The sequence below is a fragment of the Clupea harengus genome, chromosome 11, assembly GCF_900700415.2.
Source record: "Clupea harengus chromosome 11, Ch_v2.0.2, whole genome shotgun sequence".
In the NCBI taxonomy this organism is placed as follows: Eukaryota; Metazoa; Chordata; class Actinopteri; order Clupeiformes; family Clupeidae; genus Clupea; species Clupea harengus.
In genome coordinates, this window is record NC_045162.1 from 26,523,385 (window position 1) to 26,546,928 (window position 23,544).

Below are 23,544 nucleotides of genomic sequence, written 5' to 3' on the forward strand. Positions count from 1 at the left end.
ATTGTTGCCTGTGTGAATGGGTCTCGATGGCTATCCGAGGAGACAAGATGTATGGATAAAAATCCATCCTTTACCATTTACTATGACGTTAGGACATTATAGCCACAATTCAATGTTTATTTATGTATGTATTTATTTATTTATTACGTTGAGTGGCCACGTGCCCACTCTGAGTCAATGGGCACGGCGCCACTCTTGTGTTTTGGTAGATATACCAAATTTCACAGTAATTGTCAACAACCACAGGTTATTTTTCAGTGTAGCTAATGCACATTTTCTCCATACAAATAAGCACTAAATGCATTTAATTTGTAACAGCTTAAACATTGCATCGATACGCCAATAGGTTTAACGATATTGTCTACTCTAAACCATAAATATAATGCATATAATGAATTTAGCCTACATATATTAATACAGATCGATTTTTTTTTCATTTGATGATTTCTTGCTTATTAATCACAACTTGCTCGGTCAACCATGCCCAAGGAGAAGGCTATTATGTAAACAAGTCGCGGTTCTGTATAGAGAAATCTTGCGCTGGTCTCGTGACACAGATAAGGTTACGATAACTTCAACGTGTGCGAGCTCGTTCTTTTGCCCACGGAGTACAAACCCCACCCCACAGAAACATCACGACCTAAAAACAGGAAGTGAAGAGACATGTCCATGAATCTAAACGAAGACGATCGAATAGAGCACAATAATTATAGCGTCTGTAATTAAAAATATAAGGTTTCCATCGCAGCATCCAACGCAAGCGAGAGAGGACAGCCTATACCGCAACGAAATCACTGCTGTTTAAAGAGTCGTGGATGAATTTGATCCATCCAAACACACTGGGGTATGTAACGAACCTGCCTACTGTCGATACCAAAACTAAACACAGTTTCAGGTGCATAAAATAACGTAGGCTACGCGTAGTGGCTTTACATTTATAGTGAGCATATACAGACGTAGTAGTAGCTACTATAGCCTAGAAGCCAGTCGAATGTACAGTGTCTTCAGTGTTGTCAGCTCCCTAATAATATAAGTTAAATTGTACAAACGTCTTGTAGGTTTATTTATCAGATTGCAAGGTTCCAATCACTTTTTCAGCTATGGGTGGAATTCCAACGCCTAGTCACGGCAGGTTGATCGCTGAAGAAAAACAAATGTTTCTACTCTGCTTCCTGGCATGCCAGCCAGGCAACCTACAATGTTTACGCACACTTACAGGGATCATCATTCGAACATATTGCTCTTACGTTTACATTGTGTTGGAGAATAAGTTCACATTTTTTTTCATAGGCTACTACATCTGTTTCTTTTCTATGCTGGAGTTGTGTCATAGGCTATTTGGCCATCGTGCAGCATATAACACGTTATTAACATGGATCAGAAATGTGAGGCTTGGTGAGTTTGCAAATACCTCGGGGAGCAATTCACAATAAACCATAGGTTGTTAGACTATTTTATGCGTGACAAATTTGAATGACCGCTGTCAGCTTCCGCCTTTAACCACGTCTGTCTGAGAAGTGCACGCGCGTGTCTGCTTGCCTTCATTGAAGTTTGTATGGTTTGCCAAAAAAACGACACTTTTTTCGAACCCCTAAAGCAAAGTAACCACTTAAATAAATACATTTGAAAATACATGTCAAAATTGAGGTATGTGTATGTGTAGTTCACAGTCTGTTGGGAGACGCTTTAGTGTTCAGTTCAGCTGTTCAGATATGTCACCACCAATAGCTATGTTTTTCCACTGAGGGCAGAAAGTTGTGGATTGAACAGAGAAAGGGGGGGCGGGGGCAACACACCTACACTTATACACACACACACACGCACACGCACACGCAAATGCTTATACTGCAGGTTGCCTGCTAGACCACAAGCATTATTATGCATACAAAACATGGTCCTGCACTTTGTTGTTATATTAAGCTATTTTGCTGCTGAAGTTTCAGTATCTTGATATTTTTCTGATCACATTATGTCAATCAATCATTGATAAATACATCAGCTTAGAAATCACTCTTAAGACCAATCAACCTTTGACATGTGAGCAGAAGGATCTGGCAGTAAGTGACGGTGAGTGTTACTGCCCACACATTGTGTGATGGAAGGATCCTACGCAGCTTAAGCAAGAAAGAAGAGTTCGATTGGCGAAAGGAATGTGATTTCACATAACTTCCTGCTACACACCTCTTCCTGCATACACTTGTTCCCAATGGCATTCAGGAAAGAATAGCTTATCAGGGTATGAGGGGGAAAAAAGTATGACTTGTTTGTTCTGCTAGCACCCACTTGTGACCGCTTCCTTCTTTAGAAGTCTGAACAAATCTAACTAACTCAGTCATAGGCCACACCCCCAAGGCACACAGTGTTAGACGTCACCTGAAACGCACAGGTCATAGCTCCGTGGAGTTTTTGTTTGTCACAAATGTGATGAAAATAGCCAAAAATGTGAGAGATATGGGCTAATCCAAGGATCCAAATGTTCACTTCTAAGATAAGAAATGCTTAAACTCCTTTTGAACTTGCTGGTGCATGTGGTACTCATCATATAAATGCCTTATAGAGCTGGATAGACTCTAAGACAACACTGATAGGGGAATTGTATGTAGATCAAGGTTTGTGGAAATGTGTGTGTGTGTGTGTGTGTGTGTGTGTGTGTGTGTGTGTGTGTGTGTGTGTGTTCATGCAAGTTTCAGCCTGCAGGTGAGTCAGTGAGGTTAGTCAACCCTTTCAGAGTGCCCAGAGCAGCCTCCTCTTGTGTCATTTCCTTCATGCATCATTTTCGGTCTGCGGAAGAAGAGGTCGCAGGAGGGGGCAGGAAGGGCAGGTGTTTGTACTATCAGTGGATTTCTACCCGTCCAACAATCAAGGGACTGCCTGTGTTGTTGAGTCTCGCTTGCCAGGAACATAGAAAACCGTACCGAGAGCAGATGGGAGGGATGGGCTCTACAACAACCAGAGCCAAGTTGAAATGTAAGGCTTACAGGACCAGCCTCCTGGTGCCTGTATTTGTGTAATCCGTGATGAGTAATATCAACACTTTCCCAAGGCCTAATGCATAATTACAGAAAGGGTGTGTGTGTGTGTGTGTGTGTGTGTGTGTTTCTCCCAGAGGAAGGAGTAATCAGCCGCTCTCTGTCTTAAATGTCAAGGAAATATCGCCAATTATGCTGTCGTTTGTTAATGGAATTCCCTCCTTTTTTTTATAGTCAGATGCCACCTGAAATAGCAGATTCATTTTCTGGTTGATCACTCTCATTGTGAATCATACTGTGTTCAGTCAAAGCAATAAGCTCTTTAATCTGCTTCAAAAAGTTATTAATATTTCCTTAGCACAGATCGCAGCATCCCTTTCTTCAACCACCAGCCACATCAAGCTTCTTGTTTAATCACAGTTGATGTGGCTTGATAACACAGTGGTTATGGTAAACAGGGCTTCTATAGCTCAAACTGGAGCAAATGTGGTGTTTTTAGCACAGAGTCTCAGAGCCTGTTGGGAGCTGCTGTGTCTGGCTCTAGAGAGTGGTGTAATCATCACTGACAGCCCGTGATATTGCGAGAAAAAAAATTTGATTGCAGCAAGCCAGAGTTTGGCCGGCGCTGATGATTCAAGTGTGGCACGCAACCACTTGCTCAGGCACCTTGTTTTTTCTCTCACTCACGGTCCTGAAGCAGTCAGCAGTTGATGTCTATACTGTGAGTGTGTTATCGATAATCAGAAATAAAACAGGGAATCGAAATAGATGAGATGGAAGCAAACAATCAAATACGATGGACAACAGGGAAGAAAAATGTCCTCCTTTCCCGCTTCACTCCACTGGCTTCCCACCATCTCCTCCTCCTCCTGATGACTGTGCACCAGATGTTATTCCAGCTCCTGAGACAGATGTGGACACCCAACCCCCCCCCCCCCCCCCCCCCCCCCCCCCCACCCATCCCCCTGCCTGCCCGCCCGCCCGCCCCAGTGACAGTGTCCATAGCGGGCTCATAGCGCCTGACTGTGCAGGCATTATGTAAGCCTTGCACAGTAGCAGCAGTGGTGAGTGAGTCTGAGCAGCTGGAGGGAGGAATGACGCGTTTGTCCGTCCACAAGGACGACAGTCAGCTCCGGCCGATGGAGAGACCATGCGACATCAGCACCATGGCCGACTGGTCCATAGGAACTTATTCATAGCGCTCCTGTACTCTTATTGTGTGTGTGAGTGTGCGCCTTTGTGTTGGCATCATTCATGGACTGGAGCAAGAGCTGTGCATGTGTGTGCTTATACTGGACATGGCTTGCAGATGTCTTTTGTGGGGGTGGAAGGGAGAGGTTCTTGGAGAAGGTGGCCCGAAGTGACTGTGTGCAGAGTGACTATAAGTGTGACTTCTTCAGCACCTTGGAGAGAGCAGTGACACACTGACCTCTGTGTGGTGACGTGGTCCAGAGGAGTTGTAGCAGTAATCAGCCTGGTAGCTAGGCTTAAGAGTCAGGACTAGTTGCTGAGGTGACACACACACACACACACACACACACAGAGACACACACAGACACACAGACACACAGACACACACACACACACACACACACACACACACACACACACACACACACACACTTATGAGCTGCACTGTGCCTTCTTTGCCTCACTCAGTCTTATTCCATTATCTTCCATCTAATTTAGCAGAATTCCATTTTTATTTTATTATGTTTGTTTTGTTCACTGTGGATTTTATTTAATATTTAAGAGAGTTACTGAGCTGTCAACAGAACTGACTAATGTCCAGAGTGTCCATGTTGTGATTATACGTATGTATGGAATGACCTGTTGTCTGTTGTGTTCCTCCTCACTGTCCCCAGCCTGAACTCTCTTAAAGGACATATATTTCATCCCTCCCTTTTATTCTATGGACAAGCATACTATGGGCAATGCATATTTGTGTCTTCTGATTAATGTACTAATTTATTTATGTACTTACTTTACTTGGTACTCTTCATAATTGATGGTTGTCATAAATAATGTAACATGTCTTACTGTCAGCCTTGTGCAAACTGTGACAGCGGCGCTCTTGTTTATTGTGTGCTGCTTTGTGCAGAATGAATCTCGTTTGAATTATCATGCTGTGTGATTTATGTTTGACACATAAAGGAAGTCTAAGGAATCCTCGCAGGAGGCCTCACAAACGTAATTTAGCTTGTATCACTCACATTAGGTGTCCTTGTAGAAGTGGTTTGTAGTCACAGAAACAGAGAACATTTCATCCAGATTTTCTCACAGTGACAGAGTTTAATCATAGGCTGACTTTTGACTGACTTTTCGGCCCTCCTTATGTGCAGCATTATGCTTGCTCTAAGGAGGTTTCAGGCCCTGGGCTCTGTAAAGCACAGTGAGACAATTGTATTGTTTTGGCGCTATATAGATAAAATTGATTTAAAGTGAATTGAATTGCCCGCAGAGGCCCTAAATGTGCCGTCTTTTCAGTTGCTGAATTGAACATTTAAAGACCACCATTTGAGCTCATATTGGATGATTATGCCATATTTCTTCTACAGCGAACTTAAGTTTCCAACAGGCAACAGTCACAGTCTAAACCTGCCTTAATGTTATATTCCCACTTTTACAGATTCACAATCCTTCTCCTTCATACCTTTACCCAATGTTTGTACTTGGTGTCAGATAATCTGCAGTACATCCCCAAGATTAGATACATTCCTACAAGCTACACTGATCATATTACAGCGTTATCTATTTCAGTTTTATCAGCAGTCGGTGTTACCTTTTATCCTGCTGCGGAAATTGCATCAGTGATATTCATTTCAAATTCAGGCTTCCAGTGCAGATAAGCTTTATACTACATTTCTCTGATTTGGAAAGCCTCAGGTACCTTTAAAAACAGTGACTTTTGTGCCCAAGAGTTTTGTGAACTCTAGCTTTTGGGATTTGCAATGCAGATTGGAAAGTTCCGGCATCTGTTACTCCATAATCCGCCAGCTGGTCTTGAAGGAGGGGAGGGGTGGCGTTAGTATTGTATGCTTTCCTGGGTGCTGCTGTTTGCTCTCAATACATCACGAATATCTCTCTCCCCAGCGAGAAGGAGTTTGTGACTTGGAACTGGACATTGGGAAACAGATTGCATAGGAACGTGGCTGATCATAAGCATTTAGTGGTTTCCACTGTGTTGTGTGTGTGTGAGAGACCTCTGGAACATTCATCGGTGGCCACAAACCCATAATTCTGTCAGTGTTATCCATTGGAGCAATGTATTCAATGGCATGCAAGAGATTAGTGGAGGGCCTGGTGTGTATTAGGCTGTGGGACTGCGGAGCGTGGCTAACCATATTGTTAATACGCGTCAAGAGCGGAACAGCCGTAGCCTCAGGTCCTTCTGAGGAAGCCGGGGAAGTACCGGGAGGGAGGACGTCGAGCCGGGTCAGATTAATCAATGGGCTTTCGAAATATTATCTAAGAGCAGTGTACACAGCGATTGACATCCATTTTTAATAATCACAGCAGGATTGCTCTCTCGTGCTGTGAGGGGCAGTGTCTGATGGCAGTTAGTGTTTTTTTTTTTTGATGAGCTGTGGATAAGGGTGACCACGGTGTTAACAATGCGGTCTTGATTGCCATGTTTCAAACGGTTTGGATTAATGAGATTTTGTTGTTGTTGTTGTTGTAGTAGTTGTTTGAGTCCCGCAGTCGGGGGTGGGAGACGGCAATCCCACAAGTAGGGCAGGCCAGAATAAATGAAATAACTCGTTTGTGTTGATGAGGCATATGTCCAATTTGGGAGGCGCGCCGAGCGCAACAGCCTAGGGTTCTGAGTGATCCCGCGTGTCTTTGCAAGTGTGTGTGTGTGCGCGTGTGTGTGTGTGTGCTTGTGTGTCTCTTTTTTTTTTCCTGTATGTGCTTCTCAACTCATCCCTCTTGTTATCTCCCTCTGTCAACTGATGTGGTTCTCCAGCCGCTTCCTGTTATCTTTCCTCTCTTTTCACCCTTCATTAGGGTTGGAATCTTGTCGTTTGTCTGTATCCCTCTCTGTGTACCTCTCTGTTTCTGAAATCTCTCCTGTACAGTCATCTTCTATGGTGACTTCAAAACCTCTCTTGATTGTGTCGTGGATATATTTGTGTGTGAGTGTGTGTGTGTGTGTGTGTGTGTGTGTGTGTGTGTGTGTGTGTCTCTGCATACATGTGTGCCTGTGACACATTGATTATGAAAGAAAGCATGGAGGGGTGGAATGAGCACCCCTCAAGTCTTTTGTTGCTCTGAGATGGCTGAGCCTTCATTTGCTTTAAGATGTGTTGTCGTATCTCTTCCCCCCTCTTCAGGGCGTGTGTGTGTGTGACGCAACAGCCTCAAGCCTGTGCACGATCTCCGTGCTGTTGTGTGTCATCTCTCCTAGCGTTGACACAACATTTCTTTTCATGAATCCCACTCCCCTTCGAGTACCTCTCACACCAAACGTGAAGTACACCTCAAAGCATCCTCTGATGTTGTAGACATTTTCCCCTTTCGATTTACATTTAAGTATTTGACAGTTACTCTAATCAGTGTATGAGATTGGTTTCGATGTGGAAGCATAGGCTCACTTTAACAGCCAGAGACTTGCTGCGTTCTCAGTTACTGAGAAGGTGGAGAGTGATTGCACCAAGGTCAGTGGAAGGGAAACAGTACTCACTCTTCGCACAAAGCTTGTCATTCTTGGAATACCAAAAGCTTGCCAAGGTGGTTCGCAGTATTCGCAAAGGTCATTTCTACGACCTCTGGGCCATAATAATATGAGTTTGATCCTCTGGATTGTAGCACTGTAGGTTTAGTGTGCTTGTGTCTGCTTGGGCTGTGGGTATGTGATGTCAGCCAAATATATATTACAGAAATTAGTATAGCAAATCTGTTAGTAAATTAGCACTGCACTGCTACATCAATTTTGTACATCGATATTGTATGGAAAATGTCAAGCTTTCCACTATTGGGAAAGCAAATCTCTCAGAGCTCAATCAGTGGGCAATCAGTGGGCTTTCCGCTGGAATTCTGGCATTGAGCTTGCCTAAACATGCCGAACTCTCTCTCTCCTTGGGAATTTGTGTTGCTTTTCCCTCTTGCAGTTGCCCTCTTTACACTGCTAGCACATACCTGTAAGCTTATCTTTTATGAGGAAAATTGTCCTTTCCTCCTGTTTCTCAGAGGGATTCAAACACACACACACACACACACACACACACACACACACACACACACACACACACAGACAGAGTGAGCGAGAGGACGAAGAGAACAGAATCACACATATATATTGGCAGACTCACACACATGCAGGGAACATGCACCTATAGATCAAATCCATATCTGCCACGCTGGCAGTTGAAGGTAGGGTGTAATTTCTTCCAAAGGTGTGTTAACACATTTTTCTTCCCTATATAGAGGCACCGGTGAAATAGTTTCCATTCAACCCCGCACCTCTGCAGGAACTCATTGTTTTTTCCCTTTTTTTGCTTTTAATCTCACGTACCTGATAAAGAATATGTGAGTGAGTTTTATACCCTCATATTTGTGAGCCCCAACCCACCAATTGTGTTGGACAGGGGGAGGGAATGTGAGTCGGAGTTTAAACTGAAATGGTCAGGTTGGAAGGTTTGTGGTCTGAGAAAAAAAATACAAAAAACAAAACATGATCTGGTTTTCTATGTGCAAGGGTTTGGAGTTATTATAATTATAAGGTTTCAGTGAGGCGAAGCTTGCAGTTATAATATTTTGATCTTTAAATAGTCATACTCTGATCTTTACTCTGTAAACAAAACATATCTCTTTGCTCAGCTTTACGGTTGGTGCAACTTGCTTTTTAGTGTGGTTTCTGTTATTGCTACTATCAACAAACACCTTTCATTTTATTTGCCCTCATGTGCGTATGTGTTGATACCATAGCAAAATATATAGGGTTAGTGGGTAGTTAACTATGGACACGGTGCCCTGTGTCAGTTTCTGTCAACACCTCACATGAATAGATCTCGACTTTCAGGTTCTCATTGCCACAGGATGTTCGCTCCTGGTGCAATCAAAAAAAGTCTAACACTCTGTCTGCTGTTAAGGAAAATTGGTGTCGTTTTTTTTTTAACCATAACGAGACACTAGGGATGTTCTGGTTCTCCAATGTGGATGTATCTGTGCTTTGTGCTTCTCCCCAGAGCCCTGAGCTTTATTGAATAATACCTCATACGGCGCAAGCTACGTCCCTTTTAATCACCTTGTCCTGAACAGATACGCTGAGGTGCGCTATCTAAATCAGTTGTGTTGGGAGACGTGTTTTTTTGCTTTTAATAGCTACGCGCAGCGGGAGAGGTTTCATCAGCACGGTTCCGACATTTACCTCGGGGCTTGCGGTGTGATCGCGGTGCCGTTTTGCCGGATTGAATTTTGTTCTGAGCCCAGGGGAGAGTTTGTTTACATCAGTGCCCCTGCTCTCCCTAATTTTATTTCTTAAAGGAAGACTGCCCTTTCGATTTGATTTAATGTAGATCGTCATTTCCTTTCATCAGCCTGTTATATTGGCTTGGCCTTTACGACAAGATGCAGTGAACAGGATGGAGTTCAGTTGAGTGCGGCTGCTAAATGGTTGCCACGCATGGTGCTGTAGCTGTCTAGGGCCTAATTGTAAACGTGATGTTTTGTCATGAGAGATGGAGGAGCCCGGAAACCTGCATTATGCTTTGAAGGTGTGATGTAACTCTATTTCCGTAATTGGTGTGACTACGTCTTTGTTTTCTCTTAAGAGGCAGTTAGTGTATGGAGCGTATAAATCCCTCAGCCATGAAATGAAATGGCAGTGTGATTTAATGTCTTTTCATTTGGGCTATCTATTACATATTCCACTGGGCCAGTCAAGGCATTTAGTTTGGCTCACTTCCTTTTCTATTTCATTTAAATGCCAAATGTATGTATTCATTTTATTTTCTGACCATCGTCCCAGAAATATGCAAGAATAGTTATGTGTCCAACCACCACAGGCTGTTTGCTCAAAGGACAGTTGGGTTAGTTGAGTTTCTGGATTTGAGGCCCCTGGCCCTCAATCTATTTGTTTTAATGCTTGCTTTCTTTCTCTCTTTCTTTCTCTCTTTCTTTCCGTGTCATAGCCCATCAGCATCATTGCCACCATGACTTGGTGTTCTTTTTCTCTGCCCATGTGGGGTTGGGTACAGAGGCGGGGTGCTTGAGAGAGACATACTGTACTTGCATCACTCGGAGTAATGCTCACTTCCTTCAGATGTTCTTGTGAAGGCAGGTAGCATGATCCACTGCCTAAGTGCAAGTCGGGACACATTTTCAAGTTTCGTAATCACTTTCCATGTGATTCCTGTGGCTGGCATCCTGAGTTTCAGCCTTTCGAGGTTCTGTCTTGTCACAGTCTGTACACCAGTCACATCTAAAAAAGACTTTTTGTGGAATCATGGTGGTTTGCCTACAGGCAAAGCAAACATGTAAAGTGATGTTCCGACAATTTTTAGGGGAAAGAACAACCAAAGCAAAACATTATTGGAATCTGTGTTGTTTGCTTGTTTTTCCGACTCAAATGGCTACCTTGTTTGACGTGCTTGACGGGATCCTGGTTTAGAGTCTGGCTCCTGTAGGGACCTATCCGCTGGTCACTGTAAGGCTAAATGGACCATCATGCTGAGGGTATGAGTCACTTCTGATGGAAGCTGTTGTTCAGAAAGAAAGAAAAAAAAACTGTAGCTGTAGTGGACAACTCTTTTTGTGGTTCCATTTTGAATTAACATTCTCCTAATTGCTTCAACGTGACTCAAACATCCCCATGTGCTTAACAAAACCAGATTCGTCATGGCGGTGTTTCACACTCATGTTCCCTCACGTTGCATAAAAAAAAGCCTAATTTTCTCCATCTTTAGTCATCAAAATATGTCTTTTTCACAGTTTCTGCTTAAGGAATGTTTTCACGATTTCTCCCAGTTAAGACGGGGTTAGAAGCCGTTTCTAATCTCTGTCTCTTCTTTCCTCTTCCTGTAGTTTGTGTTGAGAGTATGGGACAGCACCTGGCAAAGCGAGAGCAGCAAACAGAGACCATGGTAAGGCCTGAGTTTGTGTGTGGGTGTTAACCTCAGTTACATCAACCGTACTCTGCAGGAAGGACCTGCTCAAAACACCTTCATACTTTTCAAGAGTGAACTTTCATCCCATTCTATGTCTTTGCATGTGTGTATGTGTGGGTTGCTTTCAGTGCCTTTTGCAGAAATGTCAGTACATTTTCAGTTATGCATCAGTCATTCCACAGTCTCATTTTAAGTTTCAAGTTTGGGTGCGTGTCGTAACTTTGGTGAGACCTTTGCATTTGGTTACGTATTGTAGACTCTATGGGTAGACTGGATCGACCATTTGTTCTGTTCTGAGTTGGGGGACAGACATAGTGTTCGAGTGCCAAATGGAATTAAAATCCATACCAAAGAAGTCTAACTTAGTAGCCTACACTACATTTCTCTCTCACACTCACTCTTTCTGGACTCTACATTACTCTTTCTTTCTCACGGTTTTTTCTCCCCCTCTGTCTTTCATTCTCCTTCTCTGTTGATGTCTCCTTCCCCCACCCGCATCCCCCTTCCCCCATCGCTCTGCGAGTCCTCGGGTCAGGCTCAGTTTTATAAGCGGGAGTGATGCAGTGTCAGGGCTGGGTGAAATCACCCAGGCCTGTTCATCGACTGCATTAGGCCTTTATGAGTGTTGCCAAGCACCGCTTCATTAGTGCTACTTAGGCGGCCATGTCTGTGTGGATGGGGAGGAGAGCCATCCCAGCGAGCAGTGCAGTGATAATAATCTCAGGGCCGCCGAGAGCAGCCACACATGCAGGGAGTCCGCCTGCAAAAGAAAGAGATATTCTTGAGGGAGAATTCTCATCTATTCTCACAGTCACATATCCATCTGTCAGCACAGTTCTCTGACATTTCACTCGCATGCAATTGATCACCCCACAGACTCCGTCAGTTTTGATTCCCGAGAGTCTGAAAGAACATGGTCATAGGGCGGGAGGAGAATGTTCCTGATTGTGACCGGTAATATCTTTAATTCGTGGATGATATCTATCTACACATATGCTGACTGTTCCATTGTGATTTTTAATATATGGTTTATTTTAATGAAATAAGATCCTACCTTTAATTCTTTAATATGTTTGAGACCAGCAGTGGTACTAAAAAGACACAGTATGATGTTTTGTTGGATGCTGATTATAGTGTTGTAACTATAGCATAGTCCCATTTAATAGTATATTTATATTATAATATAATAGTATAGTATAAGTATGCTGAGAATACATAGTTGTGACATAGGATTTAGGTCCGTATGTTCACATCAGTGTAATCCACACTCGTTCCTGCTTTGTTGCCATGGCAATATGTGATGCTTAATGATAGTCATTCAATCCCACTGGCTGTTATACCTCTCTTACCTTTCAACCCATGTCTCTTATGTCTTATGGAACCTCCAATTGCACAGAGTTCTCTTTTCATTGTGTGTCGTCAATGGAGAAGCAGGGGTGGGCGTCTAACCCATGTCCGGTTATTGCAGACATTTGTAAAAATGTTGGTTCCATGAGGTTTGGTTTGGTCTTTACCATGGAGCAGCATTTAGAGTCTTGTGTTTTGGAAAGACTTTGTTTTAGAGTGTGAAACGTATATGGAGAAGCTTACATAAGGATTTCTCCTCTTCAACAGTTGGCTTGTCATCGTCGGTTTCCTCTTTCATCTTAAGTCAATGAAAGTACATTTTAAAACAAGTCTATGTGATGTTTGACAAAGCTGTCACATTACTCCTCACACACACTACAACAGCATCCATTGGTCATGGAGGAGCAAAAGAGCCGACGGGTGCATTGCCCCATGTTTACCTTATCGGAAAAGCCCTGTCTTTCAAGAACAGCCCAGTGGGTCTAATGCCACAGTGCCAAAGACGACTCCCTGGGCTTTTCCCGGAGAGAGCCAGGTTCATATATTGCCGGGGCGGGTGACGGTAAGCCTTTGTTTTAGGATGTCGGCTTAGCTTGAGGTGTTGTACAAGCTAAGTCAGCAGTTACGCCAGTTGTTTTTGCCATCTGTGCCGGAGCAAGCCCCTTCTGCTGCGGTGTGGGGGCGAAATGAGGATAAGCAAGCAGTGACAGCTGGGAGGATGACTGCTGTGTTTTTTGGGGACACCTAGCCCACACGCTTGTATTACCCACACTAAGGCGAACAACTCGGTGCTCTTTAGATCTGCAATGTGGAGGTTCCTGTGCCACAAGTATGTAGGTCACCCTCACAGTTAGGTGTAATGTCTTTGTGTAGTTTTCCATGTCTCTACTCGAGAGATTGGCTAACAGGGGCTACTCTCTTCTAAAGAAGAAGAAGAAGAACAGACACCGTTTTTGCATTACCAAGTCAGGTCAGGACGACTCCGAGCATCTTGACTTCAAGTGGGTGATAACAAGATGGGACTGTTAATTGAATGATAATAGAGTGATTAAGTCTCGAGTTTCTTTTTTTATTCTTATTCAGATCCCTTGTTCGCTTTTTTTTTAGCACCCCAGAAATTATATCTCACCCATTTGTTCCCGCCAGCATGGAAGGGTAATGTACTTTAATGATGACAGATAATTAGCCTCCTTGCCTTGCCCAAGTCAGTTTGCAGATGCCTCCCTCGCTAAGTTGGAGAAAATAGCAGAGCCATTAAAATGGGGATAGCGCCGGCGTGGCGGCAGTCATTTTAGCACATTGTTCGGAGGCCCTGACTCTACGCCCTAACCTCTCTATCCTCGACTATTCATATTTATAGGGGTGAATAGGGGAGAGAGAGAGAGAGGGTGGGAGAGAAAGAGAGGGGGAGAAAGGGTGAAAGAGTGTGGGGTGTAGAATAGTATGAGCTGCCTCCGGCATCATAATGAGGTCATGCTCTTGTTGCCGTCAGCTGCCCGAACCCCACTTGTCTCCTGGCTTCTCTCCCAGGTGCAGATAGGTAGGTATGAGGGCTGTCCAGGTGTGAGGACCCCCCCCCCCCCCCCCCCCGCCATCACTTGCTCTTGAAGCTTCACCCTCACATGCCCTCTTTGCTCTACGTGCACAAACACAGGGAAAGACAATCTGATAAATGAGGGTCATTTTATTTCTGTTAAAAAATCGTTTATCTCTTTCACCGACACATCTATTTTTCATTACAGATGTGTCATCAAATGGGAGCGTATCTTATTTGTTGTTCAGCTGTGATGAGAACTCATTTGTTTCAGATGAATTCAAACACCCTGTCAACACCCATCAGCCTCTACTCACAGAGAGCTGTGAGGTAAGTTCCCTACGTTGTTTTAGTTTGACTTAAGAGTCACTGACAGCACTCCGAAGGTCATAACTTTGATACGACACCTTTGGGGGTAGACCGGGGGATACTTAGTGGCGTGTAGATAGACAGACAGACAGATAGATAGAGAGAAAGAAAGATAAAGAGAGCACTCTGGAGCTCACAACCTTTTCTATAGCACCTTCAGCACAGTGTGATGGACACTTCTAGAAATCAACAGGTCTCGTTAGAGGGGACAGGCAGACAGGAGAGGGATGAGCCTCTGTTCCCACCTCCACAGGAGCTCCTTGGACAATCCAGTGCTGGTGGACAATAAGGCCCAGGGCACAGCGTCTTTTGACTTTGATAAACAAGAGCTCACTAAGGGAAAGGTGAAGAGTGGTTGATCTTCGTGGTGAGTCACCTTTGTGTAGTCATCCTCTGGCCTCTGGCGGGAAAGAGAGAGTGGTGTTGTAGCGCATATTTTGACTCAGAATATTAATGTCAGAAGTTGTTCCAACTCCAGCAGTGGGTTAAGTACCAAAGACCACAGGATGTCAGTACGTCTGCTACAACGGAAGGTGGACCTGGCACACTTGCACAGAATGGCGGACATCGTGAAGCTGTTGAACAGCAAGGACAAATCAAGCAGACTTAAAAGGAAACGTGTAGTGGACAGGTGGACATCTAAACCAGGTTAGATGACCAGGGGCTTCTGAAGTCAATTAATGGGTTTGCGTCAATGATGATTTCAAAAATAACTTTGGACAGATTGAGGGGAACAGCTGAGAATAAATGGAATTGCATGGGTGAAGTCATCTATAATTATGGCATTAAAAGATATGGAGCAAGGTCAAGCCAAGTCAAGCCAAGAGGCTGAAACAGAAAGGCTGATTTGTGAGAGGAGGCAGCTGAAGAAGCAATGGAAACGAGCAGCTGATGAACAGAGAGAAGGTGTTAGTGTACCACAGGCAGAAGTGAAGAGTAGACTGACTACGCTAAGGACGGTCGGAGCTCCTCAGATGAAGAAGAAAGTAGAAAGAACAAGCTAGGGCTGCATTCTATAAGGAACCATTTACATTTTTAAAGAAAAAACAGGAAGTTTGAGAGTTGAAAGAGGACCTTGGAGGTGTATCTTCAACGGGTGACAATCAGAGGAATGTGGATCTTGTGTTAAATGGCAGAGATTCTTCCAGTTGAAAGTTCCCCAATGGATGGTGGCCTGCCAAGGTGGAGGGATGTGCTAGAGGTTGTGCGTTGTTGTTGACACCCAGATGCCCAAAGTCTGCCCTAAGGGACAAATGACAGTTTGACCTCTCCCTCATCTCACAACAGAGGACGGGGCATTGTAGGCATTGTATGCTGAGGCAGCAACCCCCACAAAGCTCCACCACCTGCTGTGAAGGAGAAGGTGGTCCCTGCATTGTGTGTGCACCCTCCCCACCCTGTCATATCCATGTTTAGTCCTGAATTGATCTTTACACTATGGGTAGCAGTCTGATCATGGTAATGTCCATCTAATTCGTGGCAATCTTAAGTATCTGTGCTTAGTTGTGTTTTTGACCAAGAGTCTCACTTTAGTCTGATGCTAATTAGCGTCCTTGACACCTCTGTCCTAGCCTGTATTTGGAGGCAGATGTGGCAGATGCGTAGAATGGGTTTGAATTCAGGTTTTTCAAGTATATTTGGCCATTTAAGTGTATTTGGTCTAGTTGGTATCCAATCAGTTTATTCAATTTTTATTATATACAGTTATACTTGTTCATTTGTGTTTTTACATTACATTCAGTTTGACTGATGTTACAACATTTAAGCGTGCAGTTTAATGTATTCCTAAACTGTTCATTCATTCTCCCTGTGTGCCATGCCATTACATTACCACTAGCTTATACTGCTTGACAATATTGCAGGTAATTTAATAACTTACTGGAGCAACATTGACCACTCTAATACATTTTACTGTCCCATAAGGTTCAGACAGGTATAAACCTTCCTCCCTGGTATCTTTTACAGGCCCTAATGGGGTACCTTATCGGGTCTATAAACGAGCACCTGATGCTTGAATTATCTAACAAAGCTTATGGTGATTGAGAAAAAAAGCTTATGGTGATTGAGAAAAAAAGCTTATGGTGATGGAGAAAAAGGTTTATGGTGATTGAGAAAAAAGCTTATGGTGATTGAGAAAAAAAGCTTATGGTGATTGAGAAAAAAAGTTTATAGTGATTGAGAAAAAAAAACGATGTTAAGGATGTAGCGGTTAGGTTGAAAATCTGGAATATCATTCCAAAGGAGAAGAACCTTAGGCCAATTTCAATGGATTGTTAATGCGAAAGGAAAGATCTTCTTTAGTGTGGTGGCACTGGGGGGCTTCTGTGCACCTGGACAAGGAGACATAGATATATCATGGGGGCGGCAGTGGTACAGGAGGTAAAGAAGTTGTTTAGTAATCAGAAGGTTGCTAGTTCGATTCCCTGTCGAAGTGTCCTTGAGCAAGGCACTGAACCCCTAATTGCTCCTGATGTGCAGTGTGCCATCAGTGTAAATGTAAAATGTGTATACATTGTAAGTCGCACATATGTAAGTCGCTTTGGATAAAAGCGTCTGCTAAATGACTAAATGTAAATGTAATCATTGGGCAGGCACAGAGTGGAGGAGCAGGGTTTGGACAGGGGACAGTTGGAAAGCGTGGAGTAAGGCTACGTCACCAGAGAGGAGGCAGATGGTAACCAGCTTTTTTTCACAAACAAGAAGTAAAAGTAAAACAAAGTAAATGGATGAATTGGAATACATTTGAGAAAAGGAAAATCAGCCGGAGGAAATAGTGGGCTATGGATGCCACCTGCATTCAATTAATTGATGGAGCTACTTGTGATGTCCTCCTATCTCTGCAGAACCTGAAGTCAATGGGTGGGTGAAGAAGACAGAAGCTGCAAGTTGTGTATGGGTGTTCATTTTAAACATATTCTGCCTGGTGGTAAAATGAGCTTGACCCAGGGTCACCTCACGTTGAGACAGAATAAACAAGGTGAGGTTAACTCTTGGCCAGTTAACGACAGGGACAGTAGAATTTGTTATGTGCGAGAGGGGCAGAAATGTGGACACCAGGCACGTTCACAGTACTGACAAATGGGGAATGGTGCAGGATTGGAGACTGCTGGCTGATGTCGGAAGGTAACTTCCAGTTCCACAGTATGTTGTTGTGACTGCTATGAAACCATACATGGTGTAATATTCTGAGTGTGAGCACATTGTTTCATTTATTGAGTTAACAATTCCGCTTGAAGATGTGATTGAGGAAGTCTTTGAAAGGAAGAAGCATGCGTATGCTGACCTGGTTGCAGAAGCAAGGGAACAAGGTTGGCAAACACACACAAGACTCGAGTGCTCGAGGAGCCAGTGGTTATGGCTGAGGTGCTCACACACTACTTAGAGACATGTGAATGAACCTTTATTACATGAAAAAGCCTAAAAGCCTGCTGTCACAAGATGTTCTGGAAGTTGGCATGCTGGCATACTTTGCAATATCTTCTGTTTTTTTGGCATATCTAGAGCCTGCATCAGTGGGTATAGCTGAAAGGGGCCATACTTAGAGCCACCAGCAGATGGGCTTAAGTATTGCTGAAGAACCCTGTTGGACTGGTATTCAGTCATGGTTGTTGTGGGGAAGTCTCTTAGTAATATTTACATTTAGTCATTTAGCAGACGCCTTTATCCAAAGCGACTTACATATGTGCGACTTACAATGTATACACATTTTACATTTACACTGATGGCACACTGCACATCAGGAGCAATTAGGGGTTCAGTGCCTTGCTCAAGGACACTTCGACAGGGAATCGAACTAGCAACCTTCTGATTACTAAACGACTTCTCTACCTCCTGTACCACTGCCGCCCCCATTTGAGGTGTGTCTGTTGTCTCTGGTGTTGACATAAGTCCTATCCCATCGTGAGCGTGGGGGGAGGGGGTGGGTCTGGAATGCCAGACACCACTGTTGAACCATATGGAGGGATTGTGGGCCTAATTCAATGAAACACTGAGGAAGGAAGGTTCCCACTTGACAACCCCAGTGAAAGGCTTACGAAATGCTTTGTTGTTGTTTTTGTTGTTAAGTATGGATATGATGGTTGTAGTGCACCCTGGTGTGTAATCAATAGCACAGGGATTTTAACATCTTTCCCTTTGTATTACTAAAATGACCTTATCTTGTCATCTTGTCATTGTACTCAACCTCAACCTCACAGTCTTGCAGTGTTGCACTGTGGATGTATTTTAGAGCACATATCAGACCATCTACACAATGTGAGGCCACACAAGACCTGAAATAACTGAATAAATAACTCATTAGGACCTTACTGATAGATAATCTAGTGATTAAAGTTCAGGCCATTGCCATTACAAAAGTTGCATTCATCAACAACTGCAATCCATTCACATATTATTATGGAGATTTGCAGAGCCAAATTGCTTTTTTTTCCCTGGCAAAATTAATTTTCATCTTTCACTTTTAATCGAGTATATTATCATGCGCAGTAATTATGTTCACTCTCACTGAAAGATTGAAGTGTGACTAGTTACTTGATTTTCACTTTGACTTTTTGTTGCTCTGACTAAATCCAGTGGGATCAGACTGCAGAGGGATTTAGTGTATCAGATAGTGTTGGAGGGAGTGGAGCCCTGACAGAGACAACTAGCCACACTCCAGACGAGGGAGCCTGAGTCTATGTCTTGAGGCTTCACTGGCAAACAGATGTTTTATTCATTGTGATTAAGCATCTCAACTCACATTCTGTGTGTGTGTGTGTGTGTGCGCGCGTGTGCGTGTATGTACTGTATGTATATGTATATATATATTTATATATATAAAATATATATAAAATATCAAATATAATGCCTATTTGTTTTACTGGTTTTGGCCAGGGCTTTCTCTGTTGGTGGAGCCTACTGCTGTGATAAGTGTAATGAGATCCTCCAGGCAGCGTGGTGCCTGTACCAAACACTCATGCTGTGTATTCCCTTAGAATGTTTTTAAAGCTTGTAAAATCATGTTTGGAACAGGTGAGTGAGTGTGTGAGAGAGCTGAAGTGTGTGTGTTATGCCCTGTGTGCCCCTTTGCCATTTTTTGTCTTCCATTAAATCCACTTCTGTAGCTCATTTGTCTTTCAAACACCTGTGTGCAAATGACATCATCCAGGGCTTGTAATTAGACTCTCTGTTTCTCTCTCTCTCTCTCTCTCTTTCTTTGTTCTTTTTTGTTTCTTTTGTTTGTTATGTTGTTTCAACTCAAGCCTGCCAATGAATTTCATTTGTGGTTGGAGCACATCCTGCTGTGTGAGGGGATGAGGGCTGTGTGAGGGGATGAGGGCTGTGTGAGGGGATGAGGGGCTGTGTGGATTTGTGCACAAGTGGCCATGGCTCCTCTCCTCGGGGAGCTGGACCTGACCGCTTAAGAGAGAGGGAGTAAAGCCCAGCCTGGGCAATTGGAACACAGACATCTTGCTTCTCCCTAAATGGCTCCGAATGTTTTGAGCACAACGCCTAGCTCGTGTTCAAAGTACAGCCAAATGATCGACTGTGTCTTGAAGGTGTGCACCGAGGAAGACGTGAGGTTGGCGTTTCTGTGCGATTTAGCACTGAATGTTGCAGGGCCGTTTCACACCAGTTGCGTCACGTATCGAGCCACTGCGTGCGTGAGACTTGCGTCTCAGGTGTATCAAATGTCATAGCAGAAACCCAATGTAGGCTAAGTAGTGAGCATGGCAGTAGGCAATGTAGGCAGTAGTTTTCTGTGCCCTCCTTTACGCACTTTGAACAAGGGTAAAGACTTTCTTGTCAAGTGACTGCTTTCTGGTTAGAATTGGTCGACTTTCTGGTCTTCACTTTTCGGACCTCTCGTCAGTGACGGGTGATCCCAAACTCATTGTATATTGATGGCGATCATCAAAGGCAACCCCAATGTCGAAAGATAGGGCTGGCAGTAGCAGCAGCACCGCAGCAGAAACCTCGGCGGTGTGAAAGAACACACACACGCACGCGAGCTCCAGCAGTTTAGAAACATAGGCGTCATGCACACACGACACAACTGGTGTGTAATGGCCCCTCGCAGGTGAAAGTGGCGACATCAAAACAAGCTGAGCTGTTCATCTCTTGTCTGTTGCCTGTTTCTTTTGTACGCCTTTTTTATTCACCATTCAAATCCGTACTGTATCTTTTTTCCTGCTAAATCGGCCTTTGCTTCTTTGTGCTCCTGAAGTTAAATGACATGAATAACCCTGAGCCCATTGACAGCTCAAATACAAAAGAAAATATGATGAATGATGTTCCCGGATGATCGAGATCAACAGGAGGGTTTGAATGCACTCTTGATTGCCTGCACATCCAGCTCTTCAGGAAGCGAGCAAAGGGGAAGCAGCTTGAGTCCGCATTAGCATCTGCTAGCCTAGCGCTAAGATAGCCGACAGCCCTGTTTTCTTGCCCTGTCACTAGGATTATTATTATTTTTTTTTTTTTTTAAATGTCAGGGCATGGAAGGCTTTCTCTCTGAAGCAAAGATCCCCCTCCCAGGGCAATGGGAAGAGCCTCCCTCCAGGGAGCCTCCAGAGCAGAGCTCCAGACGGCCTCACTCTCATGTAATCAGAGGCTTTTGTGTAAGCTGATGGTGTGCCTTCTGAGGCGTGGCCTGCGGGATGGGGGACAGGATGTGGTATCATTAGTTATCAGGAGACGGACCTGGGTGATTATTCACACACTCTTCTTTTTCTCTCTTTCTTTTAATCCTGATTTTTCCATCCTCTCTTTTTTCGCGTCATATCAGATCGGTGCTGATGATGGAAAGAGATATTATCTTGTTGACTTTTTTTGGTAAGTGTGATCCCTCAATCAATGGCATAAGCAATCACACTGTTGCCCTTCTTCAGTGTCATTAGTGTGATTGTGTCAGCATGGCTGACTGCTGCAAGTTCTCGATGCCAGCATTAAGAAGCCACACTAATGTTTACAAATGAAGAAACCACCGACACCGTGAATTATTTACAGCCTAAATAAAAGTATTGGATGTCGCCAGATAACAATGTTGGATGTCAGCATTAAGTTCACTCTGCGAGTTAGCCCAGCAGATCGGGCAACTAACGCTACTATATAAGAAGAGGTAAGATAGTAAAATCTAACCGGGATTTATGATAAAATATTGATCTCCCGTTGACTCTGTAACTCCTGTCTATGGTAGTGAAGACAGGCGATCAGGGGGATTACGACTTTTCTGAATTGCAGAAAACAACGGCAGTAAGTCAGCTGATATTTAGCAGTATGTCAAGTACAAGCCATCAGCTAAATGATCAGAAGCTTGACAACCACCTGCGGCACCAAAGACCTTCATCACTGAACAACATCTTATCTCTATGGTGGACCTATTCACGAAATGCAGCGTACTGCACGAAATGCATACTGTTAAAAAATATACTGAAATGTGGTTGTTTTTTTTATCTTTGTGCAAAGTTTCATTACAATTGAATGGCAGTTCTTGGTTGCACATCAATTTTAATTTACCAAACTTTTTACTTAACATTTTTCGCTAGTAAAATGACACTTATGTTCATTTATGATGAATTTATGTCTGCTTAAGAAGAACCAAAGAAATTAAATAATTTTGACTGTACCATATTGAATTGCATATCATCATATTATTTTGCTTCCCATCATATTGCATTGGATTGTATTATTGGGTTGACTCAAACTGTGTCGAATGTGTTAATGTATCGTCGGATCATTGGCAATGCATCAAGATGCATATCGCATCAGCCTCAGTGATGCTCATCCCTAACGCTCATCCCTAACACTCACACACACACACACACACACACACACATACACACACACACACACACACACACACACACACACACACACACACACACACACGCCTTGCCATAGACAGTCATGAGTTGGTTGTAAAAGTAGAGGTGATGGGTGATACATTAAGGAAAGCTTTTAGTATTAATCTTTTGTTCCAGAGACAGTGTATTTGCTTGCCTTTTGTCCCAGGCTAATGCAGCCACGGTAACACAACTAATTGCGGCATCCACATATTCAGAGGTTTGCGCCAGCTAATAAAATGTCCTCACTGTTGCCATGGCACCTCTCCTTCCTGTTATTTATGCCTTATTCCTCTCTCTCTCTCTCTCTCTCTCTCTCTCTCTCTCTCTCTCTCTCTCTCTCTCTTTCTCTCAAGGATCCCGAACCACAACCAGAAGGCCAAAATACAACTGAGATGGAGTCCCATGATGAAGTTTTTGGTAAGACGAGCTTTTTTCAATCTTTAAAAACTACTGTGCGACAGCACCCAATGATTGTGGAGAATAGTCATGCTGGGATATAGACACAGTAAATACATTCTAAGTTCACTCCTAAATTTCCCTCAGGATAAATAAAGTATCTATCTTTCTTTCTATCTATCTATCTATCTATCTATCTATCATTATTATGAAAAAAGAAGAAATAAAAAAAGCCTCTCAGAGCACATATAACTGTCCATGTGCTTGTCACATACTGCTGTATTCTATAAGGGGCCGATGAGAAACCCCTAAGGAGAGGAAAGGCTGTGCAGGGCCCCGGCTGCATTATCTCCCCTCAACAGAGGAGGGCATTGGTCAGTTTCCTTCTCCTCTCTTCTCGACTCCTCTGGCCAGAGCCCCTGGACTCCGCCGGCCGTTTATCCATCCATGATGAGACGGTCCATTGAGGAGGCGATAACCCCACATCGTGTAGGGTGGGGTTGCGAGCTCTCGTCTTTCTCTCTAAAGGCCCCTTTTGCTGTCGCTCTCTCCCGGGTTACTGGGCACTTAGCGGACAGACGATGGTGTTCACACACTAGGCAGATCTGTGAGAGGATGTGAGAGATGCATCATCCTCATTCCCTTACGTAGATAAGGGGATTTGTTAATAAGTCGTCTCAATGATGCCATCCCGGGTGTTTGTAGAACGCCATGTTTCTTTCCCTAGACCAGGGGAGATGCATTGTGGGAAAATTGAGGCATTTACGCAAGTGTCGCCGAGTACAAATATGACCCTGAAAGCATGGTAAACAAGGAGCTTATTTTTTTTTTAAAAAGTACCTTTTTAAATTCAAAGAATCCAAGGCACATTTATCTGTAATTGTTAAAAGCGGCTATAAAAGGATACAGATGAGAAAAAAGTGTGCAGAAGGTTAATCGGAGGGTTTGCGTTCCATTGGAAACCAGGTACTTACCAGGAATCCCTGTGAGCAAGG

General features: G+C 43.6%; 1 protein-coding gene across 2 annotated transcripts in view; it reads left to right on the forward strand.

The window, feature by feature from the left end:
- The first annotated feature begins 545 nt into the window (after positions 1 to 545).
- Positions 546 to 23,544, forward strand: part of LOC105893984 (myelin basic protein) — a 39,997-nt gene continuing 16,998 nt past the window's right edge. Inside the window, exons 1-3 of one of the 2 annotated variants that reach the window (XM_031576588.2) lie at positions 546 to 844; positions 10,995 to 11,053; positions 22,507 to 22,570. In XM_031576588.2, coding sequence (XP_031432448.1) covers positions 11,009 to 11,053; positions 22,507 to 22,570 — 109 coding nt within the window. In that variant the 5' untranslated portion in view covers positions 546 to 844; positions 10,995 to 11,008. The remainder of the gene's footprint in view (positions 845 to 10,994; positions 11,054 to 22,506; positions 22,571 to 23,544) is intronic. The other variant, XM_012820457.3, reaches the window with a different exon arrangement.